The 27,929-nt window shown below is 40.1% G+C and overlaps 1 protein-coding gene across 1 annotated transcript; it reads right to left on the bottom strand.

The window, feature by feature from the left end:
• Positions 1–27,929, bottom strand: ass1 (argininosuccinate synthase 1). Its single transcript, XM_073478010.1, has 15 exons — positions 27,873–27,929; positions 25,746–25,892; positions 24,630–24,698; positions 23,809–23,997; positions 21,234–21,290; positions 21,053–21,127; positions 19,887–19,957; positions 19,752–19,782; positions 13,808–13,898; positions 9,927–10,011; positions 9,114–9,178; positions 6,202–6,333; positions 3,837–3,993; positions 586–651; positions 1–437 (listed from the first exon to the last, which is right to left on the bottom strand). Exons 2-15 carry the CDS (start codon positions 25,845–25,847, stop codon positions 389–391), a joined length of 1,239 nt encoding a protein of 412 aa, XP_073334111.1. The 5' UTR covers positions 25,848–25,892; positions 27,873–27,929; the 3' UTR covers positions 1–388.

The raw sequence follows: 27,929 nt of genomic DNA on the forward strand, positions 1-27,929 counted from the left end.
CAAGATTCATTCGATTTTATTTCAGAAACAAAAAACTCCTAGTTTTAACATCTGTCAATATTAAATAACTAATGATTTAATATTTCAAGTACTGACCCACTGATACCAAGAATGACACAAGTTCAGGAAATAATATACTAAGAAACATCCAGCATATAATTAACAATCATCTGTACACATGATTCCCATTATCATGGTGTTAGAGTTATTTTTCTTCCTCCAAGATTCATCACCTACGATTTTAGTGTGCGCCAACCCAGTGTGTTAAGATTCCCTGATGCTAATATAACTAACAGTAGACAATATGATTAAAAAGGTAGACAGTGGAGGCACAGAGTCTAAACCTACTACTGCTTAAGACATGTCGGAGAGAAGATGGTTGCAGCAGTTACTGCTTGGTGCTGGAGAAACCTTGCAAACGATGGTGCTCCCTTAACCTGTGGAGGAGAACAAGAAGGTAAAAACAATAAGATTTAAAGTGTAGGTGGGAGGGCTACATGGAAGAAGTCACCTTTAATATACAATTTTTAACTTTTTTTCCAGCTGTTTGGAATTACTCTTAAAAAAGGTTAAAAGGATGCTAACCTGACAGCATTAATCCTGATGAATCCAGAGGCATCACATGGGTCGTAGTCTCCCTGCACGTCCATGCTGGAGAGAGAAGAAGTCAAGAAAGAGGCATGTGAGACCAGTCTTCATATTTGAGGAACAGAGTGCAACAGGAATGAACAACCTGAGAAAAAGTTGGCATTTTTGTACTTCAGGATCCTTCATTTCGAAGTCAAAGGTTGTTTTTTTTTACGTGTAAATATCATGAACTTGTTTTTGCCACAGGGCTTATTTTCTGCAATAATCTAAAATCCAATTGAAAAATCACATAGGGTTTTCTGTCGAAGGGAACCAGGACAATTCTTCAAATGCCGACAATAAAATCTGTCATCCGTGCAGCATTCTATGAGGAAAACATAGTTCGAGAGAAACCTGGAACTGAAGGAAAAAGTTACCGGATATTCTGGTAACAAAATGATTGAAATGTTTGGTATCATTGCAGTAAACACAAGAGACATGGAGCCTCATCAACCACTGGGATAACTGGATCATTGATAATCTGCTCTTTTGAAATAATGTCCCGATCGATTTTCCTCTAAATGCTCCTATTTAGCATTGTTTGTCCTGAATAACGGAGAATCAATATCACAGAATGAAAACACGCTTATGTTCACAAGCACACAATAGACGCGCGTAATCCATTTTAAAACAATCCCATCATATCAACTCTGAGCTAAGTGTCGAGGTGATTTTGTAATCTGACGTTTCTGTTTTCCACCATATCCACTTCTTCTAAAAAAAAAGACGTGAATCTATAACTTGTTCCACTGAGTCGTCTATGTTGTTAAGGCTGCTTGTTGTAAAGTCCTCTCTTCTTAGTGTGCGTGAGTGTCTCACAAAGAGTGTCCGTGTGCTGTGTAATTACAGCAGTTTCTACCTGCAGTGCTTAATACACTCCCTCACTGAGTCCTCTCCTCCCTACGACACCCCCAACTCCCGATGTACAGCTTGCACTCATTCTTCAAAAGCACTTAGCAAAAGAGGAAATTGCCAACAAATGATAGGATAAACACTATAAAAAGAAAGAGCGACAACTAAATCATCAACTCTCAATACAAGGCTCCCTACCCGGCACCTGAACACCATTATGAGTGAGTGGCTTAAAAGAAAACGGCACTATGTGTGTGTGTGTGTGTGTGTGTGTGTGTGTGTATGTGTGCAAGCATGTGATATTTTGTGTATTCCTTGAAGAAACCCTGCAGTCTAATTGAGAGTGGAGCCAGCGGACAGCGAGGAGGGTGACATTTCTGTCTCAGATGGGTGCGGTGACGGGCTGTATTACCACTGTGTTAATGACGCCGTTTACTGTTGCCCGTGGAGAGCCAACAGGATGTCAGCGGGGGTTTCATGGCTAATCTGGTCTGTGTGTGTATGTGTGTGATTGTGGCAGGTCGTCATGTGGCGGCGAATAAGTGTGTGTCGTGTGTGCGAGTCTGCTACTTCCAGGTGTATAGCTGTCAAGTACAGTATACCTATGTATGCATACAACGGCACTGTAGAAGTTTGAAAATCCAGAATAACCTCTTTCAAAATTGTCTGTTTTTCTATGACAAAAATATCAAGATGATATGATGTTAATGAATATTCATTGATGCCTTTTTTTGTTATATATGAGAGTAAACTGAATAGATTTTGGGTTTAGACCGGTAGAGGTATGATGGCCACAAATACATCAAAAGGTATCTCATCACAAATTAGAAATACTTGGCTATCAAATATATCAAAAAGTACAAAATACTGCTATTTAATTAAAATACTAGTAACTTGTTATTTAAAAAATGATAAGTAATTCTTTACAAAATATCATTAATATATTTAAGCCATTTTTTTTTGTTTAGTTAATCATTAAAGCAACTTGTTTACTTTATCTGTAATTTTAACTCCTGGTGTAGCCTACTCTGGTTGTGCATCAATAGACCATGACATTTTTCTTCGAATGGAAAAACTAATATTTGCATCCTTGCTTGAATATGTCATGTGATTTTTATAGAAAAAACTATATAACTGTTGAGTTAATAACATGGCTATGTGGGTTAATTTAAAAACAGTCATGACTGCGGATATACAGCCATGAAGATGGATATTTGAAAATACCAACTGCCCAGCACGTCAATACTGTAAATTCACCATCGGCATGGTCATGGTAGCATGATATAAAATAATGTTACTGTGCGTGACTACATTTAAGACTGACATGTGATGGTTTTCAATTGGGCGTTTCTAATGTGCTCCCTTATGAGGAACCACTGCGCCCATCTGTCAGTGGCCTCGAGGTCTTTGTGATGCTGCAACTCAACACTTGGGTCACACTCATGTCGTCCCGGCTAAGAATTGTGTCTCTACAAGGTCAGGTGTTGAGAGCAAGAACCTTCATCAGTAAGAGTTTCTTAGCCACTGCTTGATTAAAAGATCGATGAGCCGTAGTTTATCTTGAGAGTGACTCAGCAGTTTGTTCTTAAATGTCTTACTGAAGACACAATACTCACTAAAGCAGCATGAGACAAAGTTACAAGCTAATACAATAGTGGTTTAAAGGGCAGTACAGTATAATCTGGATTTATCGCTCTCGCCCACACAGGACAAAATATACACTCAGTGTATTGATTCTCTTGCCAAACCTGGAAGTGAATGGCTCACTGTGTGAGACATGGTTCCTCGTCTCCCTCTTTCTGACCTGCTTAACTAGCATGACACCCATGTTCTTTTTTTTCATAAAAGCCCAATGAAATCACCCCTCTCCTCTGGCTTAAAAACACCATTAGCTCTCTGACTCTAGGGTACAACTGGAGTGTGTGTGTGTGTGTGTGTGTGAAGTGGAGAAGGAGATGGCATATGGAGGGGTTTTACTTTGGTCAGTGCTGAGCTTGCCCAGAGGGCATCAGGGGTCAGCATCCTGAACAAACCCACTGTTACCCGGCCTAGAAGGGCCATGGGGGTGCAGTAGGAGGAGTCGGGGTCGGGGTCTGCCCTCCAGGAACTGAGCTTGACACTTCTCTGATGTCTTTGTGAGGCAGGGTCGGTTTAGTATGTTGATGTGGAGGGTCAGAGGAAAAGTTGGGCAAGATGACCTAACAACAGGCTGGCTGGTGAACATGTGGAATAGCTGCACTGTGCCCAGAGCAGTCAAACGCAGCTGTCAAGTCAGAACAAGCACACACTTTGATTCCCTGACACATGGCTGCTTTGATAAACACACTCACACACACACTTATTCTGTCCCTGCTTACCTGACCAACTCCTCATTGTAAAGGGACTTGGACGACTCTCGTCCCAGGATGTAGACCTGACCCTTGAAGACAGACAGCTGTACTTTGCCCTCCACATTCTCCTGGGATTTGTTTATACAGTGTTGCACAAACTCACACTCTGGACTGTACCAGAAACCTGAGGAGAGCAAGAAAACGTCAACATTAACATTAATAACAAAAAGTATGGCTGTACAGGTTAATTTACATGCAATTGTTTTTGATTTTACTCAATTTAAAACACAGAGAGGCGAAATCTCTTTAAATGATCCAACTGGAAATGTTACTTAATTTCACCTACTGTATATAGCAAATGTAAAAGTGCCTTTGGTTTTGTTCATATTTGTATTTATATTTAAGTTATTAACTGGCCAATGCAAAAAAAAATAAATAATAATGTATAGGATTGACAAGTGGCGACGGGGGCCTCCAGCAGTGTCTACAGGAGTGTGTGTGATGCCCACAGTTCCCTCTTTCATGGGCTAAAACTCTGCTTTGGTCTCAATTCTGTTCCAGGTGATCTTCAAACACCCCTTTCTTTTGTCCCATTTCGCTGACCTGCCCCGTCAGTCTCGGAGACAGATGGGCGAGGGATGTGTCTGTATATGTTCAGAGGTCAGACACGCCCCACTCAGCAGGGGTTCTCCTCTCATCAGTGGCTGACCTCCACCTCATCGTCTGGCCATGTTCAAAGACACAATCCTTCCCTGCTTTCACTGCCTCTGAATTGGCACGAGATGTCGGACATGACAATTACACAGACGGCCCAGTTTAGTTTACAGCCAGCTATATTTTACTCGATCTTCATGTTGGTTCTTTTACAACACTTCACTGTGAGCATCTCTGTGTGGTGGCTATTTGGGTTGATAATTATTATTTAATTGATTAATCAATTAATCACTTGGTCTATTTGGTTTCAAAAATAATGAAAAATACTTTTTATTCGAAAACTATGTTTTGAAATTGCTTCGTTTAAATAGTCAACCCTTCAAAATTTACAATGATATGAAACCTGGGAAAACAAGCAATGATCTGCGATGGTTTGGTGCTTTTACTTGATGAATGACATTAAGCATTATTCAGTTCTCAAAATGTACTTGAATGAATGTTCTTGTGATTGACTTGACCACGAATATGGATGTAGCTGTCTCTACTTTCTAGATGTGAAATCCTTCCTGCATCAGCCCTGCACCACCCTTAATTGCTGCAAATTCTCTCATGAAAATTGTTTGGGTAAAAAGTGACACATTAATGCAAAACAGATGCAGGACAGGTGGATTGTTAACATAAGCCCCACTGACAGCCGTCTGCTATCTATCTGCAGAGTTATTAATGATTTAAACCCACAATGGGTTTAATCTCTGCCCTGCTTCTGAAGGTAGCACCTTTGTGCGGTTTGTGTGTGTGTGTGTGTGTTTGCTGTTTGCTTCCTGTCTCTGGAGGGTATAACTGAAGTGGCCTAGTAGTCAGTCTCTAATGGCACTGATCCTATTATGTGGATGAAGGTGCAGGGGACTGGCGACCGAGCAGAAGGGATGATTAAGACACCTGAGCCAAGAAAAGCTCTCACACACACACACACACACACACACACACACACACACACACACACACACACACACACACACACACACACACATGCAGGTACACATTTAGCATGCTCACTTCTGGTTTTTATAAACTGCAAAGCGACATTTAGCCCTCTGCCTGTAGCCTGAGTGATACTGGATTCTCGAAGCTGATAGTGATGGTGATTATTGTGAGTTAAAAAACAAAACAGATAATGTTATAATGACCAATAGTTTGTTTTTAGTTGTAGTTTTTGAGATAAATAAATAAACAATCTTCATATTAATTCCTTAGTTTTGAGTTTTTAAAAGAACATGGTAGATACATACTGAGCGGGATATGTCAAAGTTTAGTTTAGCTTGTCAGAGCTGTTTGGTGGACCAACTATATAAAGGTGAAGCTGTTTCTAAATTATCTCACTTCTGCATTCCTGTCCTGCAATTTTGTGCAACTTATCTTTGGACAAATACACAAATACACACAGATATATGTGTACTCATACAATTGTGTAAATGCTTTAATTTGAGATGGTACAAAGGACATCAGGCATAATTCAACATTTTAAAAGAATACAACAGTTTCATGGACAGTAGCTCTGGATTTGGCAGCAAGTAAAAACCAGGATTCTAATGTGTAATGTCAAATCTAGGTACTCAATATCTGGCTTTAAAATATCATGACTAAGCAACATATTATATTGGAATAAGGAAAGTAAGAGACAACACATATTACAAATTAAGTGAAACCATCTAATTAAGTATGTATTTTAGGGACTTACCGTTGTAGACGAGTTCAGAGAACTTGATACCCAGTCCCTGCTTGATCCGACGCACCTCTTTGTCCATGGTAAAGGTCTCAATGTCTAAATGGGCCTTCAACAGAATTGTGCCTCCTGGGGTTTCATATATCCCTGATAAACACAGAAAAACAAATCAGCTAAATATGAATATTTGCACCAAACACAACAGCAGTTGATGAGGTTTTTTTTTTTTTTAAACATGGAATAAAAGATCAGTAAGGATATGCATGAGCCTTTACCAACCTGGATAATGTTTTGCATCTCAAATAAAAAAACATAATCTTACTATTCTTATGATTTTATGTAGTCTACCACCCGTGAGACCCAAATGATAGAAATTATGGCTAATATACTGAGAGAGTAAGCATAATTCCCTCCCATTCATTCCCTCAATTTATCACAACCTGCGGAACTGTCATCATCGTCATCATCAAAGGCCATCATAGAAGTATAAACTATAAGCCTTAAACTACCTACAAGCAAACATCTCCATTAGTCTGTCTGACAGACAGGCCTTCACAGTGCTCACAAAACATGGATGAGTCCATCCTGGGTAAAATGACAGGGTAGGAGGCCCTTGCCAGCTTGGAGTCTGGACCAGGGCTCTGCCTACCCTGCAATTTACCCCCTCTGGACAGGGAGGGAGGGGTGAGAGGAGAAAAGATGAGGTAGATGACAGGAGAAATGAAGCTGTCACTCAAATGTCAGCTAAAACAAAAGGAGGGCTGGGAAAATGCTACCAGAAAGATTTGACAACAGAAATAGGAGCTTTATCAATGACATCCATTTTTGTGAGAGCTGACATTTTGAAAAAATGAGTGCTGTTGCCCCATCCAATATATGGTTCCTCACATCATCTGTCAATCTGAATGATAGTCACTCTTTTTTGACTCAAGCTATGTTGCAAAGCTGCCAAACAGAACAAATTGCTGCAGCCAACACTGAGCTGCCAAATTTTATAATTTGCACAGTGTTCTCCAGACTCCAGAACTCTTTTAACAGATTTAACAGATGAACACAATTTAATCTCTTTCAATCTGGTGAGCAGCGGTGCTCAAATCTCTACGACCCTAAATACTCCAGCATCGGCCCTGATCTGAAAATGGAGAAGCACTTACTTTGTGCTGCTGGCCAAAAACAGAGCTTAGCAATGCTGCTAATTGTCTAAAGCCTCAAAAGGTTGCCACCTGAGCCAGAATGGCTTGTGGCTTTTTGGTGATCCAGGGCCACGGAGGGCACGTAGGGACATTTCCGCTGGCTCTATCAGATAAATAAGTTAAAACTGCCCTCCAACTTGGCTTAAGTGCTCCAAAAGAGAGCTATCTTAACAGAGAGGCGCAAACAATGAAACGCTATCTGGGTAAGCTCCAACAGTGGCAGTTTAGTTAAGCTTAGAGACAACACCCCCAGTGGTTTTTGAGGTTTTAATCTTTTATACTGCAGGTATGCTAACCATGCTGCAGGCCTGAAGGGGTTCGGGCCAGGAATGACTTCTTCTTGAGCTGATCCTCTCTGACCCTTCGGGCAAACTGTTAGTCAGGCATAAACAGGCAACACATGTAAATAAAAGCAGATAAACATCTTAAGATGGATAAAAAGTCACACTGAATATACTGTTTGAACATTTCTAAGTAATTTCAATGAATGAAAAAAACAAAAAAACAAGTAAATACATTAAAATGTTTTTTGAGCTTTTTTTTTTAGTGCTACTGTCTTGAAGTGTGACAGCAGCCGGGGCTTGACATGAGGCAGCCCGTTCATCATCAAAAAATACAGCCATTTCCTGCATTTCATAGATGCACCTCAGCTAACGCCATCACCGATGCACAGGTCAGAGGCCTGACAGCAGTGTGACGGGCAGGAAATGTTAGTCTGACACACAGGCAGTTGAATGTTTTATAGCACAGTGACAACATTCTTGACAAACCATTTCAATCCCCTCCGCCTCCCTGACCCCACACAAATAAATATGACCCAACACAAATAGGTATGACATGTCCCCATTCAATCCCTCCCAATCATCTATTGTGCTAACACGACTGCCATTCCAGAGGAGACCAACATGTACACTCAGGGGTAGTTTTTCAACCACTTGGACACCTTGTGCTCCACCTCTTTCTATTGCTTCAGTGGAGGAAAAAGCTTTGATCTTTTGTTCAGCCGAGGGAAGAGAAAAGTGGGCTTCCCATTTTCCAATTTCTACCTGCCAAGTTGCGCCACAGCCACAGTCTGTTGGCCAGTCAATTTGCCAATCATAGCACATAGTGTCGTGGGGGAAAAGGAGAGAGAGTGTGTGTGTGTGCGTGTGTGTGTGTGTGTGTGTGGCATCCAAGGCCAGGACAGCTTACTGCCCTTGTATATTAGCTGCGGTAACACATGTAGAGACCTAACAAAGGAGCTTTTCCAGTTGCCTGTTGATTCAAGGATAAAGAGACAAAGGCATCCTGTGTGACTGCATGTGCACATATGTGATCGACTGTGTATTTGTTTGTATCCAGTGAAGCATGCACTTCACAGTGGGTGTGTTTTCTGTATGTGTGTGCATGCATAAGTGAAACTTCAGTGTCTATGATTCCAGGTGAACCAGAGTAAAAAAAAAAATCCTTTGAGGAGAGTGTGTTTGCCATCCAGCCCGCTTTTATGGAAGTGGAATAGCAAGTGTGACACTTAAAGCACTCAGGTAAAATAACTGCGAAATGCATGAAAGCCCGAGACACTGAAAGGAAAACTTTTGAATAGATGTAAAATTAAAATATTGAGACGTATTTCAGAGTAAGTGCAAATATGTCCATCACACTGCATTTAGAGTGCATATCACTGCCTGTCAGGCACAGAAAGAAAAATGTCATAAATAAGACGGATGAACATAAACATAATTTTTAATTCCTCACCTCGGGACTTCATGCCAATGAAACGGTTCTCTACAATGTCAATCCGACCCACGCCATGCTTTCCACTAAGAGAGAGAAGGAGAACCAGACAAACACTTGTACATCAATTTCACCTTGAACAAGGGAAGTCCACTTACGGAGATTAAGTCAATTAAGTCAAGTTTATTGCCCTGCCAGTCCAAAACATGTTCATCTTTTAGTAAATATTACAATATTAAAGCTCCCAATTAATAACAAACAACATAGCAGCCCAACAGACAGTGAGGAAACAATACACACTTTATTAGAATATTTCTCCTCATGTTTCCCCTCTTCTCAAATGTAATGTTTGAATAGCAAAGCTGATCTAAATCTATTTTAGTCTTCCCCTGACAATTGAAATTAATTTTGGCATTAATTCAAAACTATATTACAAACTAGATTATGATGCATGTAATGATAGAGCAGCAAAACCTTAAAAACATAGTAGACACAACTTAGATGCCCCATAAAACAAAACAAAAAACTTTAGAAAAAAGCAGCAAAGGAAACAGATTTTTCTTCGGCTAACCTTTAGTACTGTTTGTTTATTCGGACAGTTGGGAAGCAGAGGGGGAGACAGAGTGGGGAAAACTGGTGGGATTCGATCCCAGGCCAGCAGCAACAGACATGCATCATTCCAGAGGTGTTGAACTTAACACTGTGACTCTTACATACTATTTTGATAGAAACGCTTCTTTATACTGGATAACTCACCAATCAAACACGGAAGGTAAAACTCCTTTTCAGTAAATGTTGTACAGACATTAGGATCAGCCACAAAAACATGCTTACCCAATGTCATTGAGGTATGAGAAGATATCCAGTGGTGAGCCCTTAGATACGCCTGCCTGCTCATTGGTCACCCTGACAGGCACTCCTAAGGGAAAAGAATTTGATTTCATAAATGATATTACACAGACATAAAAATAAGACAAAATACTTTAAAATACTGTAGGTTGATAAAAAAAGAGAGATGCATTTCAAATTGTACCATTCCTGCATATTTTGCTTGAACAATTACTATAGTGAAAATTACCTTTTTCATACATGATTAGAGAGGTTCATGATTAATTACTAATGAAGTAATCATCGTTAAGAATTTAACCGGTAAAAACTGTTATAAGCGACAACCACAGATGGGCACATCAGAAAGTATCTTGCTACAAGTTACAAATACTTGCTCATCAAATATATCAAAATAAAATACTAGTATGAGAGAATGTACTTCATTAAAATACAAGTAACTTTATGTGTTCTGTTTACTCCTAATGTAACCTATTCTGATTTTGCATGGAACATAGGTCATGTCAGTGGTTAAAACAGTTTCCTAATGGAGCAACGTCCAACAGATTTAATATATTATTAATGATTAACCAATTATCGATTGTTAAGGCAGGCGACAATCAAAAGACATTTCTTAAAATTTGCATGCCTGTATGGGACATAATTCACATTATTCATTCTCGGAAATTACCATAAAGTAGTAGACCACAGTTACCTGTACTTTGTGTACAGTTTTAATTTTTCAATTAGAAAATACCTACTTTGAAATATACAACTGAAGAAACCCACAGAAAAAAAAACAGTTAATTTGCTGGTTAGGAGTTGATAAAAGGATTCAGATTGGTATTACTTATTGTTGGAAATGTGTTTTTTCCCTCAGCTCCTCCAGTTCAGTTCTGTTTTTATGATGTTTCTGGTTTTTGGTTGCCCTTGTTGTCACCAAAGAAATTTTAACAATCTTTTTAGTTCAACATGAATAAAGTTTTTAAACACAAAGCTGTATTGCAAAAAAGGGTCATTTGAAAACAGGAAAAAACACAGCACCTGTGTGAACTTTTATGGTGTCATTCATGACTTAATGGAAATGTAATAGCAATACAATAGTTTGACATTAGCCGCCAAAGTTGTCTTTGATACCCTGATCTCTAAATCGAAAATCACTTTCACCCAAGAGCAATCAACACATAGCCCACAGGGAACAGGTAAAGAATGTAACCTTTACACAGTTGAGTTAATCAAGACTTTTGGGAAAATGGCTTTTCAAAAACTAATGGAAAAATTAATTTCAACTGACTAAATTGTCAGAAAACAGAATTGATCAAATCTGCTGACAAGTGCTCATTATCTCAGACACTGAAATCAGTAGTCGTCAGCTAAAAGTGAAAACCATTACAAAAGGAGGTGGTGAGAAGGGCTAATAAATTCAAAGGCTCTGCTCGTTTGAAAGCTGTGAAATCGTGGGCAGGCCTTTACCTAATTCAATTACTCACGCAGCTTTGTTACCCATACTCTCTTTAGCTCTGAGATTTTTTTGCGCCACTGATTGTTTGTGTGTTCATGCGCATGTGCAGGGGACAAAACCACTTGCAGATTCATCACCCATCTTCTTATTACCATGTGTCTAACACACACACACAAAAAAAGACACCCACGTTCACTTCACACACTTCCTCTCCAAAGCCACTTAAACCAAGCACACATCAATCACTGTCATGGACCTGCTTATTCATGGCCTTCAATGAGCAACACGGGCCAAAGGTGGAGGCGAGGAAACAAACATGACACATGGGTGTGTGTCCATATCGTGTTGAGAAGAAAATATAACCATTTGAGGACTGCCTGAGGAGCGGAAATGAGAAAGAAATCTGCCGATATTTGCTCTCCATCCATCCAGCGTTCAGGGCTATACATACTTTAGCAGGCTTGCAGTTGTCAGTCAAATAGCTTTGAAGATAGGAGCAGCACTTCTGGTCGCCTTTCAGGCAGCGTTTACAAAGCCCTGACAGGAATGACACGTGAAGGACTTGACAAATTTTTTTAGACAAGGGCTTTGTTGATGGCCCATTCTCATATCGCGGGAAACGCGGTGGCTCCCATGGAAGAAGAAAAAGTACCTCCCGGTGCAGGAGAGGGTAGTACGGATGATGCATTACTAAAACCGCGCCCCCTCCCAGATACTTAATAATTAGATTAAAAGTTCAAATAAATTAAGTGTCTGAACGTGGGAGTGTAGGGGCTGGCCTTTCGTTCCCTGTTTTCCTCCTAGCTCTCTCCATCATGCAAGTTCTATCATTCACTGAGGGGTCTTTTTCTCCCCGTGATCCCTTTCTTCAGTTTTTCGCAGCCTAACAGTGCAGACAATGGGAGCGCAGACACAGTTGTAGGAAAAATTACTGCTTTACATTTTTCCTCTCTGTCTCTTTTTCCTCTCCACTTCTTTGGCATGAAAGGAGGGAGGGATGAAATTTTTTTTCTTAAAAAGGGAGAGGAATGGGGAATGGAGTGTTTGACGGGGGAAAAAGGTTCTTGTGTTAAATATTCTTTTTTAATCAGTGAGAAAACTTTGGTGAGAAAGGCAGGGATGAAAAGGTGGGAGGGGGAATGAAATGAAACATTCTTGTGCTGATCTTGTGCTCAGAGGGAGGAGTAGGCTCTGGCCTTTGTGTGGACAACTAAAACAGCTTTTGTCATAGGGTGCTCAATAAAGGCACAGGGAATATGTGTGAAAACAGAGCGCAGGCCTGCAAAGAACCCGCGAAAGCAGACTAGGCTTCACTACCGCATAGCTGTTTTACAAAAGCATATCTCATCTCCAGCTACTTGTTTTGTAGTTTAACATTTTCTTTGGGAAACTGGTAAAATGAGATCTGAACACCACTCCAATGCTGAAACACATTGAATGAGCATTTTCATTTTGACTTTCATCAGCATTATTGATCACAAATGTTCCCACCAAATCCAGCCAACCTTCTGAACTTCCATTAAATTACTATTATAGCTCATAAAGCTGCCCATCAATCCTGTGTGATCAGAGGAGCCAGTGTCTCTCAGCCGATTGATGTAAGCGCTTCCAAAGCTTCCACTAGTGTCCAGGGATGAAGGGACATCTGTGCTATTTGCCCCAGGCATGGATGTTTCTTTGCCATTTTCTCTTTGCGCAAACATGTGACACTTTCCACTATTCAGCCCGGCCCTTATGGCAATATATCTAATGAGCGTTTCTCTGGCCCCTCAGGGCTTGGTGTATTAGCTGGACTTAATGCTTCCGGCCTGTGTGTGTGCCCCCGGGCCAAACACAGCAGCTTTGGGCCGAGTAATGCTGTGAGGGGTTAAGGATAAGTCTGGGTGGTCAGGAATGGTGATAAAGTGCAACTGGGTCAGCGTGAGAGCTGTAGCCCTGCGGCGATAACCATCAATGTTAAGTAACATAAGAGAACGACGATCGGAGATGGACACTATCCCTTACTGATGCATTAAAGAAGATCAGAACTGATATCTAATATCATTCAACATCTGAAACTTCTCGTTCCAGTGTGTTATACAGCAAAAACTTTTCCATCAAATTGTGTTTAATCAATCACATGTTTAAAATGTATCCTGTTTGAAATTTAAGCGAAACATTACTTATTGATTTTGAATTTTATTGTAAATCACGGCACATGTAAGGTAAATGAAATGACAAATTTGATTGATTGTTCATTAAAATCAAATGAATTATTATTTATTTGCATAATAAGCTCAAGTGAATGTCAGTTCTGAGCTTTCATAACGTATATTTAATAATGTTGGCAAGTTTGTCCATTTACATCAGGCTTTAGATTTTAAAATTAAATAAAAAGTTATAAAAAGTAGACTGACAAGAGGCATCAACAGGTGACACAAGCACAAACCGTTTTTGAACTCCATCTCCAGGACATCGGGGGTGTTGGGAGAATCTTCTGGGTTCTTGGTCATCAGGTACAGGTCAGCCGGAGCGCGGCTCTGAAAAACACACAAAAACACACACACTCACTCTCTCTATTTCACACAATATATTCTCCTCAATGAATAACCAGGACCTTCAGAGACCTCATCAATGAACAACACTGCGGATGGCGAGACTATTGTGTGAGGTGATAACAGAACCCTCGAGACATGGCTTGGAAAAGAAAAGAGAGGATGATGCGTGAAAAAGGAGAAACCTGAAAACACCATCAGGAGTTCAGTGAAGACAAAAAAAAAAAAAAATCGATGTTCCATTTTTCTCCTCTATTTGGTTTCATTTTCCCTGTGTGGCCCTTCACCACAGGGGAAGGGGGGGAGTGGGATGCAGCGAGAAGGAGAGTGGGAAAGGGCAAAAGAAAGAAATCACTCACATCCTCAAGAATTGTGAACACTTGACGAGTCAAAACACACCTGATACTATGACAGAACCTATTTGAACAACACTACATCCTCGATAGTATTCAGCCTTTCTGTAAAAATCTCAGATCTGACAATTCTATCATGTGTCCGACGTTCTTCTCTACCTGTGTCCTCCTCTAATTTTCCAGTTTTTGATTTTCTGAGCGACGTTTGCCTTCTATTCTATTTTCAAATGAAGAATTTTGCTAAAGGGGCATCACACAAGTCCACACCGGAAATCCACTAAAGTTGTTCTGGGTGACAGACGTTTGTCATTTTTCCAGTCGGCGGGAGCCGGGAGTGATTTCAGTGAGTCGTGGTAGGGACCTAAAAGAGCGTGGTGGTCTGACGTGTCTGCCCAGCGATGTGGCCCTCCAACAATTACACAGCATTAGGACAAGACGATGGCCAATGTCTCCTGAGCTGAGGCAAATTGCAGGGGGACTATGCAAAATAACTACTGGGTGCATTTAAATGGAAAGCTTTACCAGACACTAAATCATCATACAATAACTAATCGGCATCTGCTCGTCGCCTGTCAGTGAGGAGAAAACGAGCAGCGCAATCACTTTCCTTCCTTTTAACTAAACACCAAAATTGACCGGGAAAGCGCCCGTCTTCCTCTCCTTTATTTTCTGCCTCAGTGCCCTGAAAGATGCCAAATGAGAGTGAACAGGAGAGGGGCGAAATGACTACCCTAAAAAGTCCTTTGATGCATACTCGTTGAGGGGGGAAAGATGGACTGAATTTTAAATACCATAGAACGAAAAGTCTACAGTTCCATACCGGTTATAAACCGATGGTTGTCTTTTTCAACCTTCAAAAAACGCAGTATATCACATAAGAGCCATTAGCTGTAACAGGATTTACTGGTGGCAGGTTGCTAATTTATTGGAAAACTTAAAGCAGTATATTACCATAGTGGTTTTTGAGACGTTACACTAAACTAAATGAGAAACTCCAGATTTAGTCTTAGTATACCTTTTTAATTCTAGCTCTGGAGGAATAAACGTTTTATTTCTTGTTTGGGATGAATTTCAAATTATATTCCTGAGTAACAAGGTTTACAAAATCATTTTGTTTTCCATGTGAGTGTCTTTATTGCCTAAAAAAGTGTCTAGCCGCACTGTGGCTCAAAAAAGGGCTTCATATAAGAACAATTTCCTCTAGATCAATTAAAAACACATTTTTTAAATGTATATAAATTCATGCTGCTGGCTGAGTAATTCTTGAAAACTCATGCATGTTTCAACAATGAGAGCTCAAACTTAATAGTTCATTGGATACAAAGAAAAAAGAAAAAAATAAGGGGAATAGGCTTGTTTCCAGTGAGCGAGAGATCAATGCATTTCAATTCAAACCCCCTGCAGGTGGACCTGTCCCAAAGCCATGGCCCTGAAAGAGAGGAAAAGGTAGAGACAGAGAAGGCGGGGGGCGGGGGGGTATTGGTGGGAAATGGGGCATGAAGCGCACCATCATGTAGCACAGAGCAGCTCCTTTGGCAGTCTTTGCTTCTGCCATATTGTTGTGCTAAACATGTCCCATACAGCAAAGAAGAAGGCTGACGCATGAACTTAAAGCAAGTAAATTTCTATCTTTCCACATATTAGTTGCCTCATTGGTTTTCAATCGAAGCCAATGGAGCCAAAAGAGGCAGAGGTGGCAGGAGGGAGAGGGGGGAGGAAGGGAAGGGAGAGTTGAGAGTGAGATAGAAGAGGATGGTAAAAACATCTTTGGCGCAATGGGTTGGAAATGACGCTTAAATCACCACGTTTCAAGTCTGTCCTTCTCTTTAAAATGCAAACATGGCAAATTGAGACGAAACTAAAACAATATACACATGATGTGCTGGAGAGATTTTTATATTCTTAACACCCAGCATGTTTTGGTTAATGTTGGGGCCTCAGCTGAATTTAATGAAGACAACAGCCATTTCTACATCGAGGCAAAGCTCCAGTGACACTGAGGTGGACACAGGGAGCACTTGCTAAGTATTACAGGTCAGACCAATCAGACCTGAGGGCAGAGAAGGCACATGACAAACGCTGACCTCTTTGCTTCAAAGCACACATTCACATGCATACATACACCTACAAGCCCACTTCCTTTCCCTACAGGCAGTCTTCTATCCATCCATCTTTCCAGCCGGCCATGCGACCGGCGGAAAACAAGTTTTCATTTCCTCTAGGTGAGCAGGGGCTTGGCGTTACGCTTCTTTACTCCTGGTCAACACGAGCAGTGGCCCATCAGCTCCCTGATCAAAGAGCGGAGTGGGCCCGGGGAAGCTCGCTGACAGAGGCTATAATTAAGACTGAGGTGATGTTTTAATGACTCAGGACGAGTGTCAGGCTGCCTCAGGCTGGGCCGCGACTGCTCATGTGTGGAGGGACAGAGACAGAGGGGGGAGATAGTGAGGAAACTGCTGGGTATTGAGCCATTCAACAACTGGCATATTGCTAATCAAATGTGATGAATACCACAACATAATAAATGTAGTGGGGCTGTGCAATCTTAAAAGCGGTCATTTTGTTTTTTCCCTTTCCTTAGAATATATTATAATATATAGATTATAATGTGCGAAGTACGATTATTGTTCCGTGTCAGACTTCTCAAACCCAAACCACATCGTGCCCAAGCCAGGCAACTGTAGTAGCCCCTCTTTTAGGTACGAGATTCTCATTTTGTCTTGACTGAGTCTTTCTCCTGTTCAGATTTAACCCATTCAGTGTCATGTTCACTCTCCTCCGTTTGTTTGTGTTGCCATCAGGTAAATTTCCTGCCTGCATTAGTGCCATTTGGAAATTGAGAAAAATCTAAAATATTGCTGTAAAGTGTGTGATTTGCAACACAATGGAATAAAAAGTAGAGCATAATTATTTTATCGTCACACAATATATATGTTTATATCCTACAGGATGGGTGAGATCTACACTGTAGCTGTAGATCTGACTTGTTAATGCCCATAGAGGTGGTTGATTCAGTTAAAATCGTCTATGGGACTACACAAACTTTAAAAACATTTTCTGGGAATTCAAATGAGGAACATTTATAGATAAAATAACCAGATGGAAAAGTCATTCATGGCTAATACTGTGAATTACATACTTGACAAATCACAAATCCAAATCCTGTAAATCCAATATTGCCATCAGGCATTCCTGCTCACCTGCAATTGTCCGAAACAAGCAGAGATATTGAAGGGTAGCATTAAGAATCCCTTATATCTTCGATATTCATGAGGTGACAGTGTTCATCGTGGTCAACAGGTACATGCTAATAGTACTAAATCTGATGTGAACGGATAGTTGAAGTTGCCCTGGGCACATGTCTTCACATAGGTTAACGCTACCAGATGGAGGTAAGTAAATGAAAAAGTCATTGTGCTACAGGCAAGATGGTTTAGGGTTATCAGGAAGGATACAGTGTTAATCATAGAGTAACCTGAACTCTGCTGACTCTTATCTACAGGAGAACATATGAGCGACCATTTGGACATTTCCTAATCTGACTGTGTTGAGCAGAGAGGGGCCTTTGTACCACAGGTGGGGGGCGTCGGGGGGGTTGAATAGTTGAGGTTCACCCTGAGCCTTTAGGGCTGTAACTGGAGGAGAGAGAGAGGCTGATATAGAGAGGAGATACTTAGAACAAGATGACCCCTTTCAGATGACCTTCTAGGTCTATCAGAATCTGTCAAGTTGGTTTGGTCATATGGGTGAGAAAAGAGTTCAACTATTAATAATATCCTGCATTAGACAGCATTTAAATTCAGCTATGATTTGCACTTTAATATTGTGTCATTGTTGAGTATACCTTGACTCTAATTAACAAACGTACTCGGAAACAGATTGCCACAGCGGACAGGAGTTGTGGCTACTGAAAATTGCTGAATTATTACAGCTCATTCGGAGTTCAAATTATCATTTCGTGGCCTCTGTAATGTATTCAAATCCTTTTACCACTCTGGACTCCTGCACCATAAATATTTCATTGTATTTAATGCCATTAATCGATTCAATATTGAAGTAAATGGTCCAACACAAAACCCTTGAATGAAATCAGTTACACAATACTGTCATCATGCATCGCTATGCTATTGAGCCGGTTCGTCTCATTCTTTTCAAAACATTTCTCCACAGGCCGACCACTAAAGAGGCAGTGGAGGGGTGGGAATGGGACAGAAAAAGAGTGAGAGAGATAGAGGTCTATGAGTTACAGTGGCCCTACCCCTGCATCTCCACTGCAGCAACGCGGGACCCCTCGCCTCCCTGTGACACCCCGTCCATTGGGGACTCATCTGTCTGGCGCGCTGTCTTTGTACTTTACTGTTACTGGTGACATTTTGGTGTCACGGTGTCACGATGAAATGGCTCCCCTCCCACGTTGCAGCCCGCGGCGGCGCAACCAGTGGAACAATAAGGTCCCGAGGAGTTGGGGCTGGAACTCAGGAGGCCCCAGCTGGGCGCAACGCCCTAACCCTTCCCCCTCCCCGGCTCCCATGAAATCGGGAATTAGTCGAAGCGTTGCTGACGACAAGTCAGTGTCTGTGTGTCCCAGGCTCTTCCCAGGGCCCGGCGAGGACCCGGGGTGAGGAGAGACAGAGACACAGACACAGCGACCAAGGGATGGGAGCTCTGGGGGTCACTGGGGGCAACCTGTATGTACTGCTTTGACCTCCGACCCCAGCAGAGATCAAACTTTGTCTCACCCATGGCACTGTGGGAGAGTCGTGTTTGTCTCTGATGGGGCTGGCATGGGTCAGCAGAAGGCACAGAAGCCTTACTGCTATGTTATTTTTACAGTCACTCCAAATGAATGATGCATTTTAACTGTACACATTTTTTTTTAACATTTTGTCTTTCTGCTATTGTGAAAATGACAGTGCGCACTGTGTGAGGGTGGGACAGAGATTATTTACTGTACAGTAAACTGTACCAATATTAAAATCTATTTCTGTGTAGATTTCAAAATGTTCTGGGTAATTTTGTGTTGGCACTAGATTACATCATGATGAATTACAAGCACAAAACATTTTAAGAACAGGTACTGATCTGAAGATGACATACACTGTCCAGATGTTTACGTAGATTCTAAAGCCAATTTTTAAAACTCTTCAGGTTTACATTTTCTTTCAAACTTCAGTTCAGTTATTATATTACAGGTTCTTGAACAATGCTGTCACTGATTTAGATAATAAATACTTTAACATCAGTATTGTCAATGAATCTACAATTGTACAAAAGAAGTTTTGTTATTTCAGATAAGTGACTTTCTTGGTGTTTAATGAGTGCTTATTCATATCAGTGTTCAGTGAATGTGATGAGATTTCTTTAGTTACTCTAAATGTGTCAGTGGTATATCATGCTGGTTTTGGTGCAAGTTCATTTAAGTATGTCACACAGGAGTATGAATTATTTTTTTAAAGAATGACATGCCATTGAGAACTGGTCTTACCTTAGGATTCTCCAGGATGCCAGACTCATAGCTGTAAAGAAACATAATTTAGAAAATTACAGTCTATTTAATTGTGATCGAAATAAGACCTCAAAATAGGAACTAAAGAAGGTGCATCACACCAGTCTTACCCACCTTATATGCATGAGGTTAGCGTCCATGCTCCAGGGTGCCCGAGGAGTGACAGGCACAGGGATGCCATGCTTCTACAGTGTGACAGAGAAAACTGTTATGTTATATACCGTTTGCCTGCAAGTTAACTGCACCTGAAGGTTAGAGTACAGACTTTAAATCAGAGCTGTACTTGTCTGTCTAGAAAGTTCTAAACACGAAGAACCAAGCAAACTATTTCCAGTGGCTGGTTTTTGGCATGCTGTGTAACCTAAATACATCTGTTTCCCCATACTGCTTTTGTCTTTAAGATTCTACAGTGAAAAGAACAAAAAACAATCAACAAAGAAAGATGTTTTCGGTATGTTCAAAGGAAAAGTCAACAATTCAGTGTTTTAAGATTGCGTGATTTCACAAGTGCTCCACAAGCCAGCAAGAGAGGTGTTGACTAAAACATCATGACCACCCTCTAGTGGGGAAAACTGGTCGAAACCACCATCTAATGGACCACATGAGCAAACAGCCAACAAATGCGTGTGTGGTCTAAGAAATGCCGTGGTTGTAAAACATTTCTGGCATGCCCCGCTTTCAGAACCTTAAAGGGGCACTATGTAGGTTTGGAGAAGAAATTAAAGCTCATATAAAACTAAACATTAAAAATTATTTACCATAGTAATGAGGTAATGATACAAACTCAGAAATATTTATTTTTTCCCTAACTGAATAAAAAAGCTGTTCTAAGAGGAAAATAAGAACACTGTCTGAAGCTAGAAAAGGTGGAAGGGAGTTTGTTTGTTTAGGCACAAATTTTTATATATATATTTTTTTAAATCAGTCAATGAAGATCTTTCTCTTCTGATTAAAACTTCTTCCCCAAACCTACATAGTGCACCTTTAAAAAAGTTCACTCTGCTGATGCAACATTTTTTATTTATCATTAACAACAATTGGGAAAGCAACAAATGAAAAGGGTTCCAATTTAATTTTTACTGAAATAAAAGTCAACATGACAGCAACATTGTCAGCAATCTCTTACATCAATCATGTTCATTCAACTTAGTTTCACTGCATATCTATATTTTATAGACTTAATGGTGAATCAGTAATTCTGGAATTATCTATATCAATACTGAAAGTAATCTTCAATTGGCGGCCAAACTGTACTTTGATTTTTTTGATTTGTGAGTTACCTCAGCATATTCCATCAGGTCTGTTCTCCCCCGGAAGCGATTGTAGAACTCGGGGATCCTCCACGGTGCAATAATCTGAACAGCACAAACAGAAAGTGGAGGTGTTGGTCCTGCTGCTGCAGATGCTGTGTCAAACAGTACAAACTATCTAACCTCCAAAGAGTGAAACAGCACACTTTACCTTAACTTCAGGGTAGAGGGCGTAGCATGTGAGCTCAAAACGTATCTGGTCATTGCCCTGAAAAACATAAACACAATGGTTCAGCTCTATGTATCACATGTGAGTTGTGTCAATGAAAGAAAGCCCCTTGCTATTTGCACAAAACGAGATATTTGACATATTCAAATAGCTCGTTTTGTGCAACCAACAGACTAAAACCAAAAGATCTTCAATTTACTATCATTGAAGACTGAAATGAAAAAAATAAAATAAATAAATCACAATTTAATAGCCACAATCAGTAAAATTGTTTAAAAAAGTTCTCAAATCAATTATTAGAATGATTACTTTTCTGTCAATCAACTATTCAATTAACTCCCTAAAAATTTTAATTTTGAACAGTGAGGTTTCCCACGTCTGGAGTGTCTGTTGACGTGCCAGGATCACATCCTGCTTGAGTTTTCTGTCCTACATTTTTCTGTATGCTGGTGTTGTACGGTCACTTTCCTCATTATTAGATATAGACCTAACTACCACAAATACTGTATATAAAGAAAAAAAACAGTTGTAAAATGTTAAGTCACAGCTGAGGATGTAACAAGGTATTACTTAAGGTTTGTATTGTCACTTTAAAGTGTGGTATCTGTCTCCATCTACAGGTAAAACATGGACACTGCACTCCAACTGATGGCAGTTCAAATGTAATACATTTGGAGAAATAATGCAAGAAAAAGGTAAGGTATTGTAAAGGTATTGAAGGTCATTCAACTGTATTTCTTCTTAATTCAATCACAATAGATTCTACTTAAATTCAATTACAAACATAATTCTACTTAAACTATCAAAACTTTGATACCACAGATTCAACATTTCTCCAAAAAGCATTGCAGGAGCACATCATCTTCTGTTATTTCTTTGTTTCACTCAATTTGCATTGCAGTGGTAACACTCTGGCCTTAATTCTCTCCTACGGGATAGAGGTGTCTGCCTTGAATGCTTTTTATCTGCCATGTTAAACCACCTTCAAATCAAATTTGAAGCAACACTAGCCTGTGCTTGTAATGTTGGCACCGATCTCTCTAGTACTGGCCTGGCAACTTTAAATTCACTTAATGAGCAACAACACAGGCAATGCCTATTGAAAGTTGTACTTGTAACTTAACTCAGCCCTTGCAAACTTTCTGGGTGAATGAAACACAAAATTGGATCATAAATGGTGCAAATCAAAACTAGTTTTCTACCTCACATGGCATGAGTGTACTGAGCCACAACCCCTTTTTCCTGTGGTAAAGGACACAAAATTACCACGCCCCTGCTAGTCTCAGTTCTTACACATTCTGAAACCATCCCTCTTGAGAAACTTAACCCCTTCTAGCTAAACATCTCAGGGACCTACAATGTTAAATATTGATAATGTATCAGCACACAGAATTAACAGTTATCTTTTTGAAACTTCTCAATCAGCTTTCACATCTTGTTGTTCCACTGAAACAGCACTTACTAAAGTGATAAATTACATTTTGCCTCTATTGATTCAAATGCCACCTCTCTGCATCTACCATCAGGTGTGCAAAAGCTCTGCTGTTTAACTGCAGTTTAATTTAGAACTGGTCTCAATTCCCTCCCTAACCTCAGGGCTCTGTTCTTGGCACTCTCCTCTTCCCTTTTTATTTTTCACATCTTATCTGAATCAAGGGTTTAAGGATGGAGGGTATGCTGTACAGCCTCTTAAGAAAAAAAATGGGATTTGTGAATACTGGGCTGGATAAATTGACTTTAATTATTTAATTGAATTAAAAGTCATTAGGGGATATAGATCTTTGAACAGATAGATATCTTGGTTATGTTAGTAAATTTTGTGGATAAAATTCTGCACGGAATTAAAGGGATATGAAACAGCTGACGGAGCGGTGCGGTGTGTCAACAGGCGGAAGCGCGCAGTGATACGAAGGGAGGGGATCTGTTTCACTGATGGTGAGGATGTCATACAACTTCATGTCAAAAAATCCAAACTATCCCTTTAAGGCTTGTATTAAATATTTCACAGTCACTTCTCACTCATACTAACCAAGAAAAAACATTTGGCAGGCCTCCAAAGAGCAAAACCATATTTGCATTTTCCTTTGAACTGCAGTGACTCATTTCATTTCAGTGACGATCAAGATAAGTGTGAGGAAAAGTGCAGGCAATAGAGGTGCTAACATCTGTTTCACATTCACAGGAAACATTTTCTTTCGATGAATAGGTGACTCAAGACATGAAAATTATAGTTTCTGAATGAGTGGTGGTGGCTCAAGGGAGGTAGATTTCAGACTTACTAATGCTGTTTGATTTTAAAAAGTTAATGTTCAACCTTGCAAAAACACGGCCTTGACTATAGAAAGTGACCCTGTGAACTAGTTTGTTTAGAAAAGACTTGCAGTGGCAGTGGACTAAGCACATAGCATATAACCACTATGTCTAGGGTTAAATACCAGTGCCAGAAAGTGGTCTGTATAATTCCCCAAACTCACTCTTTTCTCTCCCAACTCTAAAATACAGGCAAGAAAATGTAAATAATCTTCAGTGAATAAGTGAAATCTCTTGTCCTGTTTACCTTTCCTGTGGCACCATGGGAGACGAAATTGGCACCTTCCTTTTGTGCAATCTCAACCTGCCGGCGGGCGATGCAGGGCCGTGCTACCGCAGTGCCCAGCAAGTATCGGTCCTCATAGACGGCATTGGCCTGAACTGCGGGCCAAATGAAGTCCTCCACAAACTCTGACCGCAGGTCTTCGATGAAAACCTACACAGGAGCAGGGGTCAGGACACAGAACAGGGCTTTTCTATTAAGTCTTTGATTCTATTCATCTCTTAGCCATTTTTATGTGAGAAGTATTTAGTGAATGAATTATTTATGATATTGTTCCTTTCTATTAAAGGAAATAACTCTGGTTGCCACAAAAGAGCTTTGTCTGATACTGAAAGTTTGTGACAAAACACTCAAGAATGAGGATAAAAGCAGCTCCTGATGTCAATCCATTAAATTGTGCTTTGACATTCTACTTGAAGAGGCTGAAAACTGCTTGTGGTCAGACATGTTAGAAACACAAGCTCTGACATCTGAGATTTGACCATCAGCGAGCAGAAAGCAACCACATTCATTCGCTAAGTTTGTGGGAAGTCAAAGCATGACAGAAATAAATAAATACTGACAAAACAAATTAAATAATCTGGTATCTAATTGCAAAAAAGATTGATCTTCATAATAAAGCTTATCATAGTATTATCTGGAAAAAGATATATACTGTGTACAAGCATTATGTGAAACCATCTGCTTCCTGACAAGTAAGAGATTAAACTGTATTCTTAGGCATTTTTGGAAAAAAGCTGCGTAGGAACATGCAAAGCTACATCACATTTCATTCTATCTCCTACCTTCTTTGCACCGAGGCTTTCTGCCTTTTTCCGTGCAGCTTCGAAATCTTCATCTTGCCCAATGTTGGCCTGGGAAAAAAAACAACAGTTAATTGCATGCCCTCCGTGTACAAACATGCAGGCTCATGACTGTGCAAGTGTTAACTCTGACAATGCATCGTGTTGTTATTCAGATCACATCTGTTGAGGTGTGTAACAACCTCCTCACAGCAGAGACCAAGCATGAATGAATGAATGAATGAACCACTTAAGGGCTTAAAGAAACTGTCTCATCTCCTGAACTGAACACTAAAAATGGTAATACTTTCCTACAAAGACATAATACTGATTGAGTAAACAAAACAAATCTACGGCACAAACACTGTGGTATGCCTTTATCTTTCGTTCATTCACCACAGATTATGGATGAGTCGTATTCAGTTCTTAGATTCAGTACATATAATGTCATGCATGTCAACATTTCTCCATTGCTTGTGCACTACAGTTGCATACAAGAGCCTACTTTACATAAGATAGTAAGACCACGTCCTCATGTCAAACACCTCGTCATGAAACACATTCCAGTGCAAGCCACAAGTAGTTATTACAGTGTAATTATCCATTTCTGCTTGGCTTTTTGTTGACGCAATTTTCTTTGACAAGTTGACGCAACTGCATAATTTTGTAGTTTGATCAAAAACAATCGATTATGTGTTGGATCAGTGCCTGCTATTCTTCTTCTGCTCCCCTGCACAGCCAAAGCCAAAAAGATTTGGAGGGCTACTGCAGGACAGCCGTGAACTATTGACCATCACCCATCCCCCACATCGGACCACATAACGACTGAATAAAAGGTTAGACAACAAGTAAATCTGCCTGCTGTGCAGTTCTAAACTGCCACACGGCAAAAAGTAAATCCCTCCAGTTTGCGTAGGCATTATGAAGCCAAATCCAGTTGTAATGAGTTAACCAGTACTGTAGCACTAACAGGTTTGTTCAGGACAGCCAATGAGAAACTCCTAAATGCCTGTAGGCAAACTGTCAGCTGTCTGAAAACAGATACACAAATACAAGGCACACAAGAAACACAGCTGGTTGTAACACCTGTTTGCACACACGCTGGTCTCTGAACCTTACCAAGAATGCGATGACATCGTAGCCCTGTTCCTTCAGCCAAACCAGAATACAGGATGTGTCCAGTCCACCGCTGTACGCCAGAACCACTGTACCTTTAGACATGATGAGGGCTGTTCAATCCAACAGGTAGAGTAGCTGTGGAGTGAGCTGAGAAGAGACAGCAGGGAGGCAAGTATATCAGTCTTAGCCTAGCTTGGGACTAAGTGTCATTATGTAACTTGCATGTATGGGGGAGTTAAAATAGCCTCATGTCATATAATACCTTAAACAACATATGTGGCTCTCTCTCATCTGTGTCCTAGGTTTTCAAATAACCGCTAAGTTTATCGTAAAAGACGCACAGTTCCAAGACAGACCCCCGGGCAGCGCATAATTAAAACCAACATTTTAATTTAATTTTTTAACATTTGCTGTGAATACTTTACAGCAGCCTCTTGAACAGACAAAACAAGCAATCTGGTGATGTCACCTTGGGCTCTGGGAACTTGTGATGGGCATTTTCATTATTTTCTGACATTTTAGAAACTAAAGGATTAGATTACCGGGAGGCAGTTTAATCAATTAAGCAAATAATAATTAGTTGGAGCCCTGGTCCTAGGACTGAGGTACGATTGTCTCTCAGGCAGATTTAAAGTGCTTAACAGTAGGGCTGGGCAGTATATCCATATTTTATCATTATCGTGATACAAGACTATATGTGGTCTTAAAATTTGGATATCATTATATGGTGATGTGGCATAACTGTTTCCTTTTCCTGGTTTTAAAAGCTGCATTACAGTAAAGTGATAATTTTTTTAAATCACCACTGTTCTACTTGTTCTAATACTTGATTTTTACTCACTTCATTAGTTATTATATACACATTACTGATGATGATGATGATGACGACTACATGAATCTCACTGGGTTTATATTTTGTGAAAGTGCCAAAAAGCATCCCTACAATGATGTCACAATATCAATAATTGCTCAAAAATATTGTGATAGTTGATTGAAACACTTTTAAAAGAGATTTCAAAATATAGACGTTAGGGCTGTCACAATATCAGATTTTCATTGGACGATGATTGTGGCCAAAAGAATTCAAGACATTATCAGGATGTATATAGACATTTGGGAGAAGAAAAAAAATATGCTTATCTTAACTTGGATTATTGTGTTTTGTCTGTTTTTGGTCAAATGAATAACATTCATAAGTTAATGAGTAGCAGCCACACCACAGACCCATGCCTCACACTAGCTAGTTAACTGTTAATGCAGTTTTTTCTTCTCTTTTCTCATAAATGAATAAACAAGCTGTTCTCGGAGGAAAATAAGGTCCCCAGAACACTGTCTGAAGCTAAAAAGGTGGCAGGGTCCGCCAAATATTATATAACCTTCTAAGTTATACAGTATGATATTGTGCTGTCCTTTAAAGGCCAATTTGTTTATTTAGTCATGAAAAGAAGTTTGCTCATTTAGTTTGTTTAGGCATTAATAAAACAGTCAATGAAGACCTATCTTTCTGCCCCAAAACTACAGAGTGCTCCTTTAAATGTTACAAACAGTGCCTCCCAACTTCCGCACCATCACGTCATAAAACTACCCTAAAATTACACTTAGCTTAAAGATAGTTCTTGTATTGAACCTGGAAATGCTTTTTAAAGTTTCATCCACATGGTTTGATGATTATGATGAAATCTTTACAGGTGGTTTCCCGCTTCCTGAATCTAGCTACCCCTCCCTTGATGTGTCTGTGGTTTTGCCACATAGCAGGTGTTGGAGATGATGATGACACATCATTTCTAGTAAGGGTTTTTTTCTTTTAAAGTCCACCCACGTGGGAAACATTTAACGATGAACATTTTGATGAGTTGTATCTCTGTATCTGTTTCTTTAAAACAGTGTTAACTGACTGGCGGCAACAGGATATACATGAATTATCTTAACACAAACACACTGTTGTCCTTTCTCTGTGTTAGCTAGCTTCTTTCTGCGGAGTAAAAAAAAACAACGTATTTTGTCAATTGAAGACCCGAGCGACGAACCGCTGCTACCTGAAGGTATAAGCGGCGAAAATCAAGACTGTGACCGACAGATGAAACCTTAAACTGACTCATAAAAGCGTGAAGATGTGGTTGTACTTACGAGAGGGATAAACAAACCGCCGATGTGTGGAGACGTCGTCGCGGTGTGAGCAGGAGG

This window comes from Pagrus major, chromosome 12 (assembly GCF_040436345.1).
Source record: "Pagrus major chromosome 12, Pma_NU_1.0".
In the NCBI taxonomy this organism is placed as follows: domain Eukaryota; kingdom Metazoa; phylum Chordata; class Actinopteri; order Spariformes; family Sparidae; genus Pagrus; species Pagrus major.